At 39.9% G+C, this 19004-nt stretch overlaps 1 protein-coding gene across 1 annotated transcript in view; it reads right to left on the reverse strand.

The window, feature by feature from the left end:
* Oxsr1 (oxidative stress responsive kinase 1) overlaps positions 1 to 19004 on the reverse strand; it is a 105051-nt gene that overhangs the window by 19996 nt on the left and 66051 nt on the right. Inside the window, exons 8-11 of the mRNA XM_057767492.1 lie at positions 18458 to 18591; positions 13658 to 13706; positions 11918 to 11983; positions 6783 to 6905 (exon numbers count right to left, since the gene is read on the reverse strand). Coding sequence (XP_057623475.1) covers positions 6783 to 6905; positions 11918 to 11983; positions 13658 to 13706; positions 18458 to 18591 — 372 coding nt within the window. The remainder of the gene's footprint in view (positions 1 to 6782; positions 6906 to 11917; positions 11984 to 13657; positions 13707 to 18457; positions 18592 to 19004) is intronic.

Genomic DNA, 19004 nt, shown 5'->3' on the forward strand with positions numbered 1-19004 from the left:
CCTATACTTAATTCTGACAAAGCGTCAACTTCTAAAGGCTCAAAGGGAGTCAAAGAAGCTAGATGGACGCCAATAGCAATGAATGATCTGAAAGAAATTAAGCAAGCTATTGTTGATTTTGGCTTGGACTCTGCAGATTTAAAGGAAATGGTAAGGACTTGGGCTTCTAATGCTAGAGCTACCCCCCACGATTTCTATCAGTTAGTGTCTGCAGTTTTAGATAATGGACATTCCTTGATGTTTGGAATTTATTTCAGAGAAGAATCCAAACATATGGAACAGCAAGGAAGAGCAAAAGGTGTGGAGGTTTCCTAAGATCAAATTCTTGGTGCAGGAAAATATGCTGATCCACAGGTCCAAGCTCTTTATGATGATGAAGTACTGTGTCTATGTCACCAAGAAGCTTTAAATGCTTGGAATAAGCTACAAGATCCAGCAAAAAGGGTTGAATCATATACCAGAATTAGGTGGGGACAGAGAGAACACTTTATTGACTTTTTGCAAAGATTAATTAAGGCTCTGGACATAGGGGTAACAGACCCAGAAGCTAGACGAATACTTCTTGAATCTCTAGCTTTTGAGAATGCAAACATAGAATGCAAAAAGATAATTGGGCCTTTAAAGTTTAGGTCAGCACCTATGGATGAATGGATTCAGCATACAATGAATGTTGAGACGTTGAGCTATAATGATGAATCTTTGGTAGGAGAAGCGATTTCCAAAGCAATGAGGAGACATCAACTGCCAGGTGTTTTAATTGTGGTAAATTAGGACATCTGAAAAGGGATTGCAGGCAAAGAATTTCTAGGAATAATATCGCTTCTGGGAATGACAAAAATAGGAGACCTCGGCCTTCAGGTATATGTAGGAGATGCGGTAAAGGCCGGCATTGGTCCAACGAATGCAAGTCAACAACAGACAGACAGGGCAACCCAATATCATCGGGAAACTCCTTGAGGGGCCTGTCGCAGGCCTCCAAGCCAACAGTGGCCCAGTCATTCCCAGTCACAGTGGAGAAAGTGCCTCACCAAGAAAATTAAAAGCTCTAATTTCTGCTATAAAAAGTAATACTGGTCTAAATGATGAATTACGTGTGGAGGATGAGTCAAAAAACCCAGTAGGACAGAGTAAACGTATATTTTGGCAAACTTCTATTAACGATCAAAGACCAAAGCTAAGAGTCTGTATAAATGGCACTTTTATTGAAGGCTTATTAGACACAGGTGCGGATGTAAGTATCATTACTCCAGAATCTTGGCATCCGAATTGGCCTCTTCAAGAAGTAGATGTTCAGTTCCTGGGAACTGGAACCCTATCTTGTGTAAAACAAAGCACAAGATGAGTTGAATGCATAGGGCCTGAAGGGCAAATAGGAAGACTAAGGCCATATATTGCCAATATTGCAATAAATTTATGGGGCCGTGACCTGCTACAGCAATGGAATACCCAGATTAACATTCCTGTAGTTCCAGGAACTCATAATTCTGGGAAGGATATGATGAGGTATTATGAAAAAAGGTCACCAGCCATTCAGGCTGTACAGGAACATACAGCAAATACCAAACCTTTAGAGGTACCAACAGCCCTACCTTTAAAATGGCTAACTGAGAAGCCAATATGGATCAAACAGTGGCCTCTAGCTGAAGATAAATTACAGGCATTGGAACAGCTGGTGCAAGAGCAACTAGATGCTCACCATATTGAAGAATCAACCAGCCCTTGGAATTCTCCTGTGTTTGTTGTAAAAAAGAAATCCGGTAAATGGAGAATGGTGACAGATTTAAGAGCTGTCAACAAGGTAATTCAACCTATGGGCCCACTACAATCTGGAATTCCTTTGCCTTCTCTATTACCAAAAGGATGGCCTCTTATAGTTATTGATTTGAAAGATTGCTTTTTCACTATACCGTTACAAGAAAAGGATAGAGAAAAATTTGCCTTCACAGTGCCTACTTATAATAATTCTCAGCCTAATAGGAGATATCAATGGACTATCCTCCCACAGGTTATGCTCAATAGTCCTACATTGTGCCAATATTTTGTAAGTAAGCCATTGGAAATAATTCGTAAACAATTCCCCAAGTACATAATTTATCATTACATGGATGACATCTTGTTATCTGATTCAAATAAAGATACTTTAGAAAGGATGTTTGAAGAAGAAAGTCTTGCCTAGGTGGGGATTACAAATTGCCCCTGAAAAGATTCAAAGAGGAAATTCTATTAATTACCTAGGTTACAGAATAGGGTTAGAGAAAATTAAAACGCAAAAGGCACAAATTAGGAGAGACCGGTTAAAGACTCTTAATGACTTCCAAAGATTGTTAGGAGACATTTCCAGTCTACGACCAGCTGTTGGGATAACACCTGATCTAATAGTTCATTTAAACAAAACCTTAGATGGTGATAAAGATTTGAATAGTCCAAGAAAACTGACAGCTGAAGCAGAAAAGGAACTGACAATGATTGAGGAAAAATTACAGGAGGCACATGTGGATAGGGTGAACCCAAATCTTACATGCATCGTAGTCATATTGCCTTCCAGAATTTCTCCTACAGGGATTCTAATGCAGAGGGAAGATATTATTTTAGAGTGGATATTCATACCTAATAAACCAAGTAAAAAATTAAAAACTTATGTGGAAAAAGTTTCTGAATTAATTATAAAAGGTAAGCTGAGACTTCGTCAACTAGCAAGTATAGACCCAGCAGAAATTATAGTGCCTTTTACTACTGAAGAAATAAAAAAGTTATGGGAAGACAATGAACCATGGCAAAGAGCTTGTGCTAATTTTTTGGGAGAAATTAATAGCAACTATCCCAAAAGTGGTAGACTTAACCTCATAAAGAGAACTTCTTGGATTCTTCCTAGAATTGTACATGATGCTCCAATAACTGGAGCCCGTATGTTCTATACTGATGCAAATAAATCAGGAAAAGCAGGTTATAAGTCAGATGAATTGAGTAAGGTGGAACAAAGCCCTTATAATTCTGTCCAGAAGGCAGAATTATATGCCATTCTTATGGTGCTAAGGGATTTTAAAGAACCTCTTAATATAGTTACAGATTCACAATATGCAGAAAGAGTTATCTTGCATATTGAAACTGCTAAATTTATACCAGATGACACAGAGTTGACTTCATTGTTTATCCAGGTACAAGACATAATCAGGAACAGACTTTGTCTGATGTACATAACACACATCCGGTCCCATACAGGTCTGCCTGGTCCTCTAGCACAAGGCAACGCTGAGATTGATCAATTATTGATTGGAAGCGTGTTGCAGGCCTCAGAATTTCATAAGAAGCATCATGTCAATAGTAAAGTTTGTCATTTATAACTAGACTAATCAGGTTCTTTAGATACATAGAGATTATACTCAGTATAGACAGATAATCTTCAACCTCTTCAAAGAGCTGTAGAAAATGGCCTTTAATCTAACTCAGAGTTTTGTGGTAGTGAGACACAATTGCTCCTGGCAACACCGCTCTATTCCCGAGAGAATGTTGAGCACCAAAGACACTCCACCTGGAGCCTTTCTTCTTGGCTGAACTGGCCTTTGGGCAAAGAAATGTCCATATCTCAACCACTGACAGAAATACAGAGTATCCGTGAATGGAAAAAACAGGACTGTCATATCCTGCCAAGGCAGGGTAAGATAGTTTTGACAAGTTTCTTGCCTTTAAAAATGGTATGTCAGTTATGTTAGGCCTTAGCCAAAGTTGGCTGCTTCAATGCTGCAAACGTGACCTTGGGTGATTGCCCAGGTAGAGCTAGTTGTCTCTGTGATTTGTTGCATGTTTTGGAAGTTGTTTGATTGCACTTCCTAATTACTCAGGTAACATTATTTCCCTTCTCAGATCTTCGATGGGGTTGAAGACTATATAAATGCAGTTACTTTCCACTCATGACTTGGCCAAGCTATTTATTATACAAGACTTAAGCTAGTTAGAATAGGATATTTGTACTTATTGTATATAATTTCATAGTAGATTTAGAACTCTCTTACTTAAACAAAAGAGGGAGGTGTTGCGGGAGGTCCTTCCACTCCTCCAGCCAATAGCCGCTGAGATACCAACCCATTGGGGCGTGGTCTCTCTCCCTTTAAAAAAGTGGCCACTTCCGTCCTCGCACTCTCTTACTTCCTGTTCCGCTTCCGGCGACTAGACTCCCTTCCTGACTGCACAGAGGGCTGTTGTCTGGGACGGTGATCTGTAAGTTTTTTCCCTTTTAAATAAATAAGCATTTTATTAATCATAATTCCAAACTGGTGTTTTGACTTAAGCCTTCGCCTTCAATTAGCTTTCTGTTTTCCACCTTAACTACCTAAGCTTAGCTGTTCTGAAACAGGTCCGAAGACCAGGCTAGCCTCAAACTCAGGGATGTGCTAGCCTCTGCCCTCTGAGTGCCTATATTAAAGGCATGCACCACCATACCCAGCTCTAAGTTTTTCTTTAATTCCTTCTCACAAATTGGAAATTAAGCTGGTGAGATCTTGCCCTGAGGTAGCCATTCCCATTAGTTCATTTCTTAATCTGTTTATCTCCTTGAACACAGGATTTCACTCCATTCCAATTCCCGAAGCTCCTTTTATCCGCAAATTGTATATTTTGTATTATTTGCTTGGCTTCTCCTTTTCATTATAAATCCTCATTAGAGTTTACGCTAATAACCACATGACAGAGTTTATTCTAGGTTAAGATTTCCTCTGCCAATGGAATTAATCCAATTCTCTTCACCTTAACCTCTGGCAGACTCTTTGAACAAGGGCAAAAAGCAGTCACATTATTCACCAAAAATAGCACAAGAATCTCTAGGCTACATACCAAAAATTTTCTCCTCTGAATCCATTTGTGTCAGGCCCCCATAGTTCAAAATCACCCTCAGCAGCATTTTAAGCATCCCAATAATACCCTACTCCCGGCACCAATTTCTTAGAATTTCTATTGCTATGAAGAGACACATGACCATAGCAACTTTTATAAAAGAAAATATTTAAGTGGGATTCCCTTACAGTTTCAAAGGTTTAGTCCATTATCTTCATAGCAGCATGCAGGCAGACATGGTACTGAGAGAAGGAGCTGAGAGCTCTACATCTTGATCCGCAGGCAGCAGAAGCAACTGTCTCACTGGGCATGTTGAGACCTCAAAGCCTGCCTCCATAGTGACACACTTCCTCCAACAAGGCCACCAAGTAGCACTTCCAACAGTGCTACTCTTTATAGTGAAGCATTCAAACACCTGAGTGTATGGGGGTCATACTTATTCAAACCACCATAGTAATCTTGAAGGACAGCACAGAAGCTATCCAAAATTAAAAGAAATAAATGTTTACCATTTGTATCTTTTGTAGGACTTTTCTAAGCTTGATGTTTAATAAATATTTGCCAATTTTCACTGGCAAGACCTTAAAAAACTTAGCTATACAAAAAATATATACTTAGAAAATCTATCAGGTAAGTAAAAACTCAATGATGATAAATTAAGAGTCCTACTGATAATGGGCATAGTGGTATAGAACTCTAAAATAACTCTAAAGCCATTTTCTGACAACTCTGAGGTCAATTTTGAGGCCTCTCAGCAGTAGTGTTCCCCCCACTCCCCGCCCGGGAACCAAGGACCTAACAGCTACACATGCACGTACTGAGATATAAAGAACTTTGCATCTCCTGAATAGGGGCAAGATAACCCCCTCTTGACTCAATTACTGATGTTTTGACTAAGTCCCTGGAAAGGGGGCAAAGTGACCCTCAGATGTTCTCCCTTACTTCATCTGATCTGACAACCGCTCTCCAGCCAATTATTGGTAATAGCCTTTTTGAATAAGCCAATCATAATAGTTAAAGAACAACCCCCAGCCACCCCCCTTGCTTCTGTGGCTTTTTCCTTTAAAAGTAGCCTATACCAGTCATTCGGAGTCTTTCTGGCTTTTCGAATACTGAAAGACCCTGTCACGACAGAATTAATAAAATCCTCATGCTTTCACATCAGCTGTGATGTGAGAGATGGTCTCTTGGGGCGATTCCTCCTTGGTGATTAGACTCTAGGGTCCAACAGTGGCACACATCTTTAATCCCAGCATTCGGGAGGCAGAGGCAGGAGGATCTCTATAAGTTCAAGGCCTGCTCTTTATAGAGATTGCCAGAACAACCAATCTACAGAGAAACCTCATCTCAAAATAAAATAAAATCAACAACTACAAAAATAGCCTTAAGAACTCCTGTGAGAGTAGACCCCACTAGGCAAAGATATAAACAAGCCCATTATTACCCCCCCCAAAGTACAAAGCAGGCAAGGATATAAAGCCCTTAAATACTTGGCATCCATCAAGACATATGTCTTTGCATAATTTGGGGTAAGAATGAAGAAGCAAAGGAAAAGGAAGGCCCTAAGACACACACACACAAACACAGCAGCAAACACGGGAAGAGATCCAGTGCACACCAACTAGAACAGTGCACTGCTCCTCTCCACAGAAAGGGAACAGGCTTCAGGGACTTGGTCTGATGCTGCAAGGTCTTCCAGTTCACAGTTCTTCTGCAGTGTCTAGCCATGAGTACCATCCAGGGACTTCCCACAGCAAGAAAGTTTTCACCTCTAGACATGGCCATTTTCATATATCCTACATGTCTTCAGATTGAGACATGCCTGTCAATTTGTTACATAGAACTACCTGGAAAACTTGTCAGTAGCATTTGTCTTCTTTGCATTAGCTCATCAGCTGTAACAAGAAGCACAGACAACTCCAGCTAAAGAATCTATCCAGTCCAATAAAACTCACCCTGAGTTGGGAAATTGCTGCTCTCCCTTCCTCACTTTCCTCATCAAATTCGTCATCACTCCACTCCCAGCCTCCATCTTCTGTCTTATGCAGACGGCCGCTGGAGCCAGGTACTCTCCGAACCTGAGCAAAAGGAAGGCATGGGAATTATGGTACTGTTTTGGATACATTGAACAGGAACCTCCATTCTATTTCCCATTCCTCTGTCACCTAAATAAAACAGTGACTAGATAATTATTATCCTGGTAAGTCAGCCCATAGGAATCCACACCCTCTAATCCTCAATCTGCTCTCTCCAGTACTTTAACCGCAACCGTCTTAACCAGTCTGTCTCAGTGATGCTAAGAGGACTCTGCTCTCTGGAAGGTAGACGTTTCCTTTTCTGTCAAGGCACACTGGCCTGGAACACTACGGGGTTCAAGGTGGCCTCCATCACTTTCCTCTTCAGCTGGTGGGTGTGAGAGTCATGGTGTTTATCAGCACAGCAGGCTTCCCCAATCTTTTTGCCTTGTTTATCCTGGGCTCCACAGTAATGTGCAGTAGTCTATGAGCTGGGTACTCTAGCTCCTCCCATCTGGAAGCTTCTGACCATCACTTAAGGACACTTTATTTGAATTACTTCAGCGATGCTCTCTCCTGGGATTCTCCATTTCTGAAACCCTTCAGTGCTGACCTTTCTGAACAGTTCTCTGCTTTCACCTTTTGTATGTCTTTCTAGTTGACCCTCCTTCCTGAAACACTTCCCTACCTTTATCCTACAAAGTTTGTGCCCATTTTTTAAAATTAATGTGTTTTCAATTTACCCCAATGGATAATCTCTTTTTAAAATAACTTCACTGAGATATAATTCACAAACCATACAATCTTTCCAATGAGAAAAGTTCTACTGACTAGTTTTTGGTTTATTTAGAATTTACTTTAAAGTATTACTACACTCAAATTGAGAACATTTTGATCGCCATCCTTCATACACATCATAGCCACCAAATGTCACTGCCCATTTCTCTCCACCTCCCCCCCAGTCCTGGGAAATTAGCCTACTTCATGTCTCTGTGCACTCTTGAACATTTCACATAGAATCATATACTATGTACTACTGAGTAACTGCTTTCTTTAACTTACACGTCTTAAAGGTTTATTTTATGTTACAGCATGAATTATAAATGCTCCTAAACTTCCAACTGGGATACATACTATATATATATATAATATAGACATATACACACACACACACACACACACACACACGTACACATGTGTGTGAAGTTGAAAATACATTTAATCCACCTACCCTAGCAAGCAGCACAGCTTACCAACAGTAAGCTCCAAGGAACGTAGCTGCCAGCCTCTCTAGAGAGCATGGACTGCATATTGCTGGCCCAGGAAATGTTTGTAGGGTGGTGGGTGTTCATCTCCTTCCCTCCCTATTCTACCCTTCTTTCCTTCTAGTTTTTTAGATGAGGTATCACTACATTGTCCAGTCTAGTCTCAAACCTCCTGATCTCAAGTGACCACATTGCCTCAAGCTCCAGGTTAGAAGCATGCTACTAACCCTGGCATCAAAGCAAGACTGCTACCAAACGTCTGCTGTTTTCTCACAAAATCATGAACTGATCCACTATCAGTAGAGCAGCATCTGTGCTTCATTCTTTATCAGCAAATAATGTTTCATTGCTGTGGATACAACATATGTTACACAACTGTTCATTGGCTATGGACACTTTTTACTTTGGGATTATTATGAATGCTGTACGTTTCTTGAACACTCTTCCAACATCCCTGAGTGTGCACAGGAGGTCACAGGGTGCCCTGTTCAGCCACTTCAGGAAGTATCAAGCAGTTTTCAAAGCAGCTGCATCATTTACATTCTAATCAGTAAGGTCAAAGGCTACAATTTCTACAGATCCTTACCAACAATTACTGTCTTGTTTATGATGAACATATTACTGGGTGTGAAAGATTAACTCCTTGTTACTTTAATTTGTATTTCTCTGGCTACAAATTAGAGTGGGCATCTTTTTTGCAAACTTACTGGTCATTTGTGCATATTCTTTGGAATATTTTATAGTCCACCTTTTACTCATAATAAAAATTGGGTTTGTTTGTTACTTACTGAGTTGTAGGAATTCTCAATCTTTTTATTAGCATTTATTTGGAGAAAGAGTGTGCATGTTCACAGAGGTCAGTTCCCTCTCTCTTTCTTCTGGAAGAGTTGGTTCTCTCCTACAATGTGGTTTCTGGAGGTCTTCTTTACCTGCTGAGCCATCTTACCAGACCTGTCCTTTGGTTAGATGGCATTCTTGCTCTTTCTGCAAAATAAACTTCTCATCTTCCAGTGTACAACATGGAATAAAAGGTAGGTAGAATCTAATTTTCAACTAACCCTCCTGCTTTTAGCCCAGCTTTCACTCTTATGGGTTTTGTTTTGTTTTTGAAGTACTGTGGATTGAATTCAAGACCTCAGACTTACTAGAAAAGTATTCTGCCATCAAATTATAGCTGTGACAGTGCATGTGTACATGCTTATGGAAGGTACATGTGAAGTTATGAATATATGTATGTGTTCATGAACAAGTAAGAACCCAAGATCATCATAACGGGTTATCTTTCCTCAATTGTCCTTCCATTTACATTTTTAAGTTTATTTATTCTACTTTATGTATGTTTTTCTTGGATGCATGTGTACCATGTGCATACTATGGTGCCCATGGAGACCAAAAGAGAGCATCAAAGTCCCCTATGAAGTGGAATTGCAGATGGTTGTGAGTGACCATGTGAGTGCTGAGAATAGGATCCAAGACCTCTGCAAGAGCAACAAGTGCTCTTACCCATGGTCCTCTCTCTCCAGCACCTCCCCTTTACTTTTTAAGATAGGATCCCTGAAAGAACTGGAAGTTCGTCAATTTGCCCAGGCTGCTGGGTAACTAGTGAGCTTCAGGGATCCATCTGTCTCCATGCTCTCAGTCCTCAGGCAGAGTTACAGGCTGCTCTCTCTCCCATGCCTGTCTTTTTCTGCAAGTTCTAGAGATGTGAACTCGTTTTCATGCATATGCAGCAGGTACTTTACCCAGTGAACCATCCCCCCATTCCCAACTCCAGAATTATGATGTGGGAGTCTTCTGTTTTGTGTTGATTTCATTGGTTAAATAAAGAAACTACCTTGGCCTTTTAATAGGACAGAAAATTAGGTAGGCGGAGTAAACAGAACAGAATGCTGGGAAAAAGAAGCCGAGTCAAGCAGTCGCCATGATTCTCCCACCCAACACAGACGCAGCTTAAGATCTTTCCTGGTAAGCCACACCTTGTGGTGCTACACAGATTATTAGAAATGGGTTAAAGCAAGATGTGAGAATTAGCCAATAAGAGGCTAGAATTAATGGGCCAGGCAGTGTTTAAAAGAATACAGTTTCCGTGTAATTATTTCGGGTAAAGCTAGCCGTGCAGGAGCTGGGTGGCAACGCAGCCCACTGCTCCTACTACAAATTTTGAGACAGCTTCTCACAACACTGCCCAGGTTAGCTTCACACTTACAATCCTTTTATTTCATCCTCCAAAATACTACAAGTGTTTTGTTACAGGGATATGCTTTGAAACTTGTCCTGTGCGGTCCTTTGAGGCCCACCGATCTTAAAGAAATTGCACCACAGACATTCAACAATTTCAGTGATTTACTGCAATTATAAACACAGAGATTTTAAACTGCATTCAAATTATTATTTCTGAATGTTACAGTGTACAAAGAACTGACCAAGGCCTACTAAAACAAAGCAATGAACATAAGCTTTTGTTCTAGTGGTGGAGAAAGGCTGTCATCACATGTTAGATAATGATGAGCTCTTCAAAAGCAGAACAGGAAGGAACAGAAAACTATGGGGCGGTCAGGAAGTGTGGTTGACAAAGTGCTACACTAATGCCTAAAGTGAGCAGGACAATGAACAGTGCTCCCCCATGTGGCCAGTCATGCAAAGGACCTTCCTGCTTCCTAGACATTCAACTTCAGTCATCTGTGATTAACTGTGCTCTAAAACCTCTGTGATTCTGATAAGTGACAGCAATTGATAAATACAAGGGGAAAATATATATCAGGAAAATGAATAGCAAGTGAAAATAGAAGGGAACCTTCCTAGAAGGGAAACAGTGTGATTTTAATATTGGAGAAGAAAAGGCTAGCTTCTTAGGAACAAAGTTTTCCAAGAAGAAAATGGAGACCTTTAGGCTAGTTTCCCTGCCTGCACTCACCTACCCCCCCCCCCCCAAACACACACAGGGCTTTCTCTGTGTAGCCCTGGCTGTCCTGGAACTCATACATTCACCTGCCTCTGCCGCCTAAGTGCTTGGATTAAAGGCATGCACCACCACTGCCTGGCTGATAACCTTTTTTCTTTAAAGCAAAACCTTCTGAATAATGGCAGACATCTCAAGTAGTAAATTGTAAGTTTCTACCAGAATGGTCCTAACCTCCCAGACAGGCCTTCTACTACCCCCCATCTACCAGAACGACCCTCATTTCCAGAGAGGCCTTCTACTATACCACATGGAACAGATAACCCTATTCTTCTCCCTTTTGCCCATCATCAACCAAAATCCATGGGGCAGCATTTCTTCACATGTGCTAAGTCTCTTTTTAAGGGGAGAGGAGTAAGGAAATGGGGGATTTTCTTCGTGGTGAGATGGCAAACATCAGTTTTTGCCCAAACTGGGACTTTACTAAGTTCTTTATGTTCAAATTATGACCAAAGTTCTTAGAAACAACACACACACACACACACACACAGTGCTTTGCTATAACATGTCTAAAGCTAGGAGATAATATGACTTACACCCCAAGCTTGAAGTGCTATGCAAGGTCCCCACCTCACTCAGGAAAGCTGGATACAGTCATCAACAGGGGTTAGAAATGACTCACAATGCCATCCAGCCCCTTGTTTTCTAAGAGACAGTGAAGTGACACCTAACCATGTAGTTGACAGGTATGTGCTGACTGAGCACATAAAATGCTTTTAAAGGGCTAAAAATGAAGACTCCTCATCCCTATGAACAGAATAGCACCCATGCTAAAAATGCAAAACAAACAACAAAAAAGCCCTGCAAATCTATTCTAAGAAACCTGAGAAAACTGAATTAAACCCACTCACCTTTTTAGATCTTTCAGAAATGGTAGGTGCTCTCTGTAATATTTTTTCTTGAAGAAACTCTTTATTCTAGAAAATAAAAGTCAGTCTCAGAAACTCAATTATCAGAACTTTTTATTGAACCACACACTGACACAGAAATGTCAATCACAATATATGATAAAGAACGTTTAGTGAAGAGATGAGGAGGGCTTTCATCTTTTCACTCTGAAGGCTTTTATACTGGATGTCCTTTGTTGACCCTGTATTTCCAAACGCACTAAGGCATTATGGTTGGGATATGGGGCATTTATCAGTTCAGGCACTAAGCCTTAAAAAGAGAGTTCAATTGTTCATGGATTGTTTTTACAACAGGAAAGAACTGTTCATGTGTATGCAGATGTATGTACATACATACGTCCACCTTGTTTGGTGGTGTATGCCTTTAATTCCAGTACTTAGGAGGCAGAGGCAGGCTGATCTCTGTGAGTTCAAGGCCAACCTGGTCTACAGAGCTAGTTCCAGAATAGTCGGAGATGCTAGAAATTCTGTCTTGAAAACCAAAAAAGGAAAGATAGGATCTCTCATTGAGACTTGAGGCTTACCAAATAGCCTAGTCTTACTAGCCAAAGAGCTCTGCCTGTTGTTGTGGCATGAATTGTATACTATGAATATGCATTACTCTCACTGGTTACTAAAACGCCTACAGGCCAGTAGCTGGGCAGAAAGTTAGGCAGGAAAGCCAACTGAGAATGACAAGAAGAAAGTGGGCAGTCAGGAGATACCAGAGTGTAGCTGAGCAAGCAGGAGATGTAGAAAAATGAGCTAGAATGCAGATTATTAGAAATGGGTTGATTTAAATGTAAGAGCTAATAAGTAATAAGCCTGAGCTATCAACCAAACATTTATAAGTGATATAAGCTTTTGTATGGTAATTTGAGACAAGACCACTCTGTCTGCACTCTGTCTCCACTTCCCCAATTCTGGAGGAATTATAAGCCAAGTCTCTACAACTAGCTTCTATTATGGGTCTGGGAATTATGGGCCCATATTTCGATTTGGCACAGAAGCCATTAGCCCGGTCTGAGCTGGTCACATAGCTCTGCAGACAAGCTGTCTCTGCCTTAACAAAAGCCAGGATGTGTTGGTCCTAGTTTCTTTTGTTAAAATGTAGAGTACCTAAAAAGAGATGTTGACCGAAGCTGATGACTTAATAGTTTAGAGGTTTGGTGCTTCCCTTCCTTTGTAATTTGGAGGATGTCTTATAGAGATGCTAATTCATGGCCTACTTGACTGCTAGATGTGGACTTGACCTAAGCCCAGGCACCTGGTTGCCTAGGAGATAGCCTAATGTGTTTCCCCCCCCCCCCCACTCAATTCAGGGGTTTATAAGATGTTTGGAGAATAAAGAGTGATTCTGGCTTTTTCCAGGATGATGGCGTAAGCTGTGTCAGTTTTATTCCTCGCAACTCTGTTCCAGCCAGGTTAGGGAATCTGTGTTGGACCTACATGGGCTCCGACAGGGGATCTAGTATGCTTCTTCATGCTTATGTGGAAAGCATTTCACTCCAGCTTCCCAAAGCAAGTTATCTTACTAACCAAAGACTGTATACATGATACCTTTAGTCATTATTTTGTCTATTTTACCTAATCTACTTATCTGTTATTTCTCCAAATATAATCATCTTAAAAAACGCAACTTATAAACAGTGGACAGACGATTATCATGTGAATGCATATATACTCAAAAGCTGGACTGCCTACCTTTGCTTTCTGGAAAAACTTGTGCCTCAATAGTTCTGCCGCTGTTGGCCTAAAGGAGAAAGGAGAGCTTTTAGTTTTCAAGCACAGTGTGAATTTCTATCTTCAAAATGAGAAACTTTTTCCTGAGCAGCAAACTAAAAGTTCCTTAGTAGAGTTCACTTTCCTCACCTGCTGAAAAACAAAAAGTAGGATAACCCTGGTACAGGATACTGAGTAGAACAAAAACTCAAATAGAAGTGTGCTAATGACAACTGCAGAATCTTTGGAAAGTCATCAGTAAAATACTGTTTCTAGAAGACAATTCTTAGGAACGTCCAATGTTTCCTACTTGGCACAATCATTTTCGGGGAGTTAGACAAGAACTACAAGTTTTAGCAAAGCATAAAAATGCATTTAAACTGGAAAAAGAAAAAACAAACATTTTGGTTCTTACTACATAGCAGCCCAATAGGTTTCAATTTAAGGCAACAACAGATTTTTAGACATTGCTCAATTTCCCTTTTAAAAAAATAGAAAAAGTATTAAGTATATTTTTAAAATTTAACCCAAAATCAGTTGAGTTCAGTTATAGATAATCTTGCTTGAAATAAATTCATTATCAACTTTACAAGCTTTTAAAAGAAGATCACTAAGAATAAAGAATTTACTCTTCAAAGACCACACCTAACATTACCACATACTTACCATGTAATGCTATACAATGCTTTTTTCAGAGGTATCTATCCAAATGCTAAGAGCAGCTTTTGTTCTGTCTTATTTTACCCCACTGCTGAGGATGGAAGCTTGAACAAGATGTTGTACAACTCCGGCAAGCATTTACCTCTGAATACCTCAGTCTTACCCAATGCTAGATACCAGAACATTGGGGAGGTGTTTTCAAATCCCCACACCAGGCTTTCTCTCACGAAATAAAGCATATCTGGGAGTGAGACCAAGGTAGGAGTAGTTCTTAAACCTTCCTAGGTAGTTCCAAAGTAAATTTTAATCTTGAAAACCAAAGCCTCAGATTAATGCAGACTGAGAACAAATGACAGATGCTATGTAAACTAAAATTACAGTGCCACTCTTCATTTGGGAAAGATTTCAATGTTTCAATGCCTCCTTTGTCACGGACTGACGGCATCTTAGTATTCATTTCTTTCTTGTAGGTCCATTTCCTTTTTCCTTAAGGACAACTTGTGGAAGAGTAAAATCAAAGGATGTGACTACAAGACTCAATTATTACCAAAAAAACAAAATAAAAACCCCTTAATTTCATGCTCAGTCTTGAATAAGAGAACCTGATTACCTGGGGAGCTGGTAGCTATTCTCCCTTGGTATTACTTCTCTATGTTTTGGCCACACTCACAAGACTGGAGGAGGGGGCCTGCAGTTCCTCAGTAGGGAATTACTGAAATTGCATACATAGATACACAGTGGGGAGAAGACATACGGTTTGGAATTTGGAGCAGGTGGTTCTTTAGCATGAGTATTCAAGGTTTCAGAACTAGAAAGTCTGCAGTCTTGTCTTTCCATTTTTTCTTAAGTCTCATGTAACCAAGGCTGCCCTCAAACTTGGCTGAACAGCAACAGATGACTGCTATATAACTTCTGCTCCTCCTAGTCCTACTCAAGTGCTAGGATGGTAAGTCTGTGCTGAAACAGGCTTATTTCAGTTGTTATTTAAATATTACTTCTCCTCCATTCTCACCAGTCTCTCCTTGATAAGTCCACAAAGTGCATACAAGTATTTGTGTAAATACAGACTGAACATCCCATTTATTACAGGTATGACTTTGCACAAAGCTAGTCAACCTCTGGTTTTTGTTTCTTCATTTGTAAAATAGAGAAATAAAAAGTACTGTCCTGGTAAAATTAATGTAAAAATTAAATGAGATGGAACTGGTGATTTAAATGCCTGGTACTTAATCAATCAATAGTTGTTTATTGTTTTCTTTCATTTCTTATGTTTAATGGATTTATAAAGGGTTACGTTTTATGTTATTTGATCTTAAACAACATTTAATTCTAATTTTCAAACTGGAATACATTTTCTATACTTCCCAGAGATTTTGATAAGATAGACAGACAGACAGACAGACAGACAGGGGGCCCTTTTGTGTCAAAGCACCTGTGGCATAGCCTGTCACATCTATTCTCCATGTCTAAGCAATGAGTTCTAATCAGTCATGCTTTTCAGTTTCTTCTTTGCTTAATAGTTTTGACAAATAAGGTCAGAGATTCTATGGCATATTTCTCAATTTGGAGCTCTCTGCTGCTTTCTCATTATAAACGGCAATTATGAACTGGGTGAAGAAGGCGTCACAGGCAGCGTGCCTTTCTCAATGGGTCACTTCTGGAGGTTCGTTATGCTGTTGCTGTTACCTTGATTGCTTGGTGGATCTTTCTTCACACTTTATTCGATCAGGAGCAAATTACAGTCCAGCCCATACAAGAGGAATCTACTGTTTTACATTTTTAATTGAATCTTTCCATTCTGAAGTTCTAAAGAGTCATAGACTTTTCCTATGATTTTGATTTAAGATTTTAATAAATTTAAAGATTTATAATCTTTTCAGCTACCACTGCATGATCCAAACTTCCTGAAGAGCCAATGCTACCGTGTCTGCCATGGTATAGTGTCACCTGATGTGTGCTTCGTTTGAATTCCATTGAGGGGAGTGTTGCTCCCAGGAGTCATGAGACTGGATTTGCAGATTTTCTGAGTGCACTTCTAAGACCCCTCAGCACAAGTGACTGCCTGACAACAGTGCTCCAAGGCTAAGCCCTACGAGGAGTGGAGTCTGCACTCAATGTGAGAGGACAAATTCAGACTCTAACCCTGCAGAAAGAAAAGTCCAACAATGAGGAGACACACTGCTGCCTCTTGGTAATGACAGTTTTTATTCTGCTTATCATCTCATTAAGAAGGGAAGGAGGGGGCTGGAGAGATGGCTCAGAGGTTAAGAGCATTGCCTGCTCTTCCAAAGGTCCTGAGTTCAATTCCCAGCAACCACATGGTGGCTCACAACCATCTGTAATGGGGTCTGGTGCGCTCTTCTGGCCTGCGGGCATACACACAGGCAGAATATTGTATATATAATAAATAAATATTAAAAAAAAAAGAAGGGAAGGAGGCTTCTTGTGTGTATATGGTGTACATACATAAATAGAGGCAAGCACGTGCACATGCACACACACAAATTAGAAATAAATAATTTATAAAAAAGGAGGAGGAAAATGTTTTCTGATGGTCCTGTCTCTAAATAGGAACTCAGCCGAAGATCTCCATCAGGTGGAATCAAAGTCCCAATTCCGAAAGTCAGCACCAGATTAAGAAATCCAACCTAGTAGGATCCTAGATCGAGTAGTGTTCCCCAGGTGGTGGCCACCAGATTAGTTCAGGATTCTTTGTAATTTATGGATTCTTCACTATTTCTGACACCTAAGAATCTTTAAGTTTGATGGATTTTTATCTGTTGCTTCTACATATTTGTAACAAAGGAATTTGTTCTTTTTGTCAGATAACTTGGTGGAAACAAAGGTATTCCCTATCAATTTTAGCCACTGCTGAGAAACAGAAACTTTGCTGCCTGTTTTTCTTACCCTTTCCAATATTTCCAACAGTAAATTCTGAACCCCCATTACATATACTAGACACATTATCAAGGATGTCAAAGTCGACCTTTAGAGAAAATGAAATTAAACAACTTTTAGTACTAAGAAACATAGTGGAATATACAGTAGTCTCGCGTATCCCAGGAGAACTGGTTCCAGAAAATTGTTTCCCTTTGCCAAAACTCTGATGCTCAATCCCTCTTATTTAAATGGAATAATACTTGCGTAGAACCCACAAAATCCTCCCACATTTTATACCACCCCTAGCTTAACTACAGTAGCTGCTATCATGCCAATGTTGCTCAGGGAATGAGGGCCAAGGAAAGGCTGATGATGCTGAGTACTGACATAATCTGATCAGAGTACTTGGATCCATGGGAGGATGTGAGAAGCTGATGTATACACACAAAACAGAAACTAAGACACAGTGGAGATGCGGCCCCAAATTACAAATGATGAGCTCAGACTCAAGTTCTACCTCTAAGATTAGCGATCTGAGTGACCCTAAAAATAGAAGGCTCCACTCAGTGATCTTGCCTACAAACGCTGTTGAAGAGCAACACACATACTAAATACTCTTATTTAGGAACCTGCTGCTTACCACTGACTATGTCTACAGCTGACAAGGAAACTATTTGAAATTTTGTTTACTGATAAAGTCTTTCCAACATGGAAAGTACAAATATTGAACTATAAATATAAATGTCATGAAATATAAATGTGTTATGTTGTAGTTCTTTTGTTATCAATTGTAAAATGGCAGTTATATTTTAAATGCAAGCTGAGAAAAGAAAAGAGAAGAGACCTGGGCAGTCGCCCTCATCAACTAAGACCATCCAACCCAATACAGACATGCCTATGCATGCTTCAGTAATGCCTAGGCATAAATTATATTTTTTTTTTTGAAAAAAGAAAAGCTTTTTCATTAACATGGCATTTTACTAATACAGAATTCATAATATATAATTTCATAGTTTTAAGACATATCTAGACAACTTAGATATACCATATAATTAAAAGAACACAGAAATCAACTCGGGCCCTTCCAATTTTGTATAAATGGCCTTAATAAATGTTTCCAAAGTTTGTATTTCATTCATTTTAAGAATACACACATAATCCCGTGTATATGCATGTAAAATTTAGGACTTCCCACAGTGTTTATGTATCAAACAAACATATCACATTTATCTAATATTTTACCTTTTTTCTGGATCCTTTTGAAGGCACAGTGAAATCATTTTTCTAAATGATTTTCCGTATTTTTTCAGCATTTCTTTATCTTGAACACCGGTTTCCAAAGAGGGAGGATCATTCTGGAGTGTCAGCATCAAAACCTAAAAATTTTCAATACAGTAAAAACATCTAAAGAATTTTCAATGTGGATAAAATTTCCCAACAGACAAGCATATTTTACTTGACATCTAGGGGCTGGAGATGGCTCATCTGGTAGAGCACTTACTGTTCATAAGAACATAAACTCAACCCTGCAGTGCTCACATAAAAAAGCTGGGTGCTGCTCACGCCTACAGTCCCAGTTAGGGGAGGGGAGGTCCCCTGGGGCTTGCTGGCCAACCAGTCCAGCCATACTGCCAAGATTCAGGTCCAGGGAGAAACAGAATACAAGGTGAAGAGTGGCTGAGGAGCAAACCTGACAATAACCTCTTGTCTCTCAAAGTGCATACACAGGTACAGACACACACAAGGAAATTAACATCTAGGAGGGATTTTAAGGGTTAGGGACATAGCT

This window comes from Chionomys nivalis, chromosome 4, assembly GCF_950005125.1.
Source record: "Chionomys nivalis chromosome 4, mChiNiv1.1, whole genome shotgun sequence".
NCBI lineage: Eukaryota > Metazoa > Chordata > Mammalia > Rodentia > Cricetidae > Chionomys > Chionomys nivalis.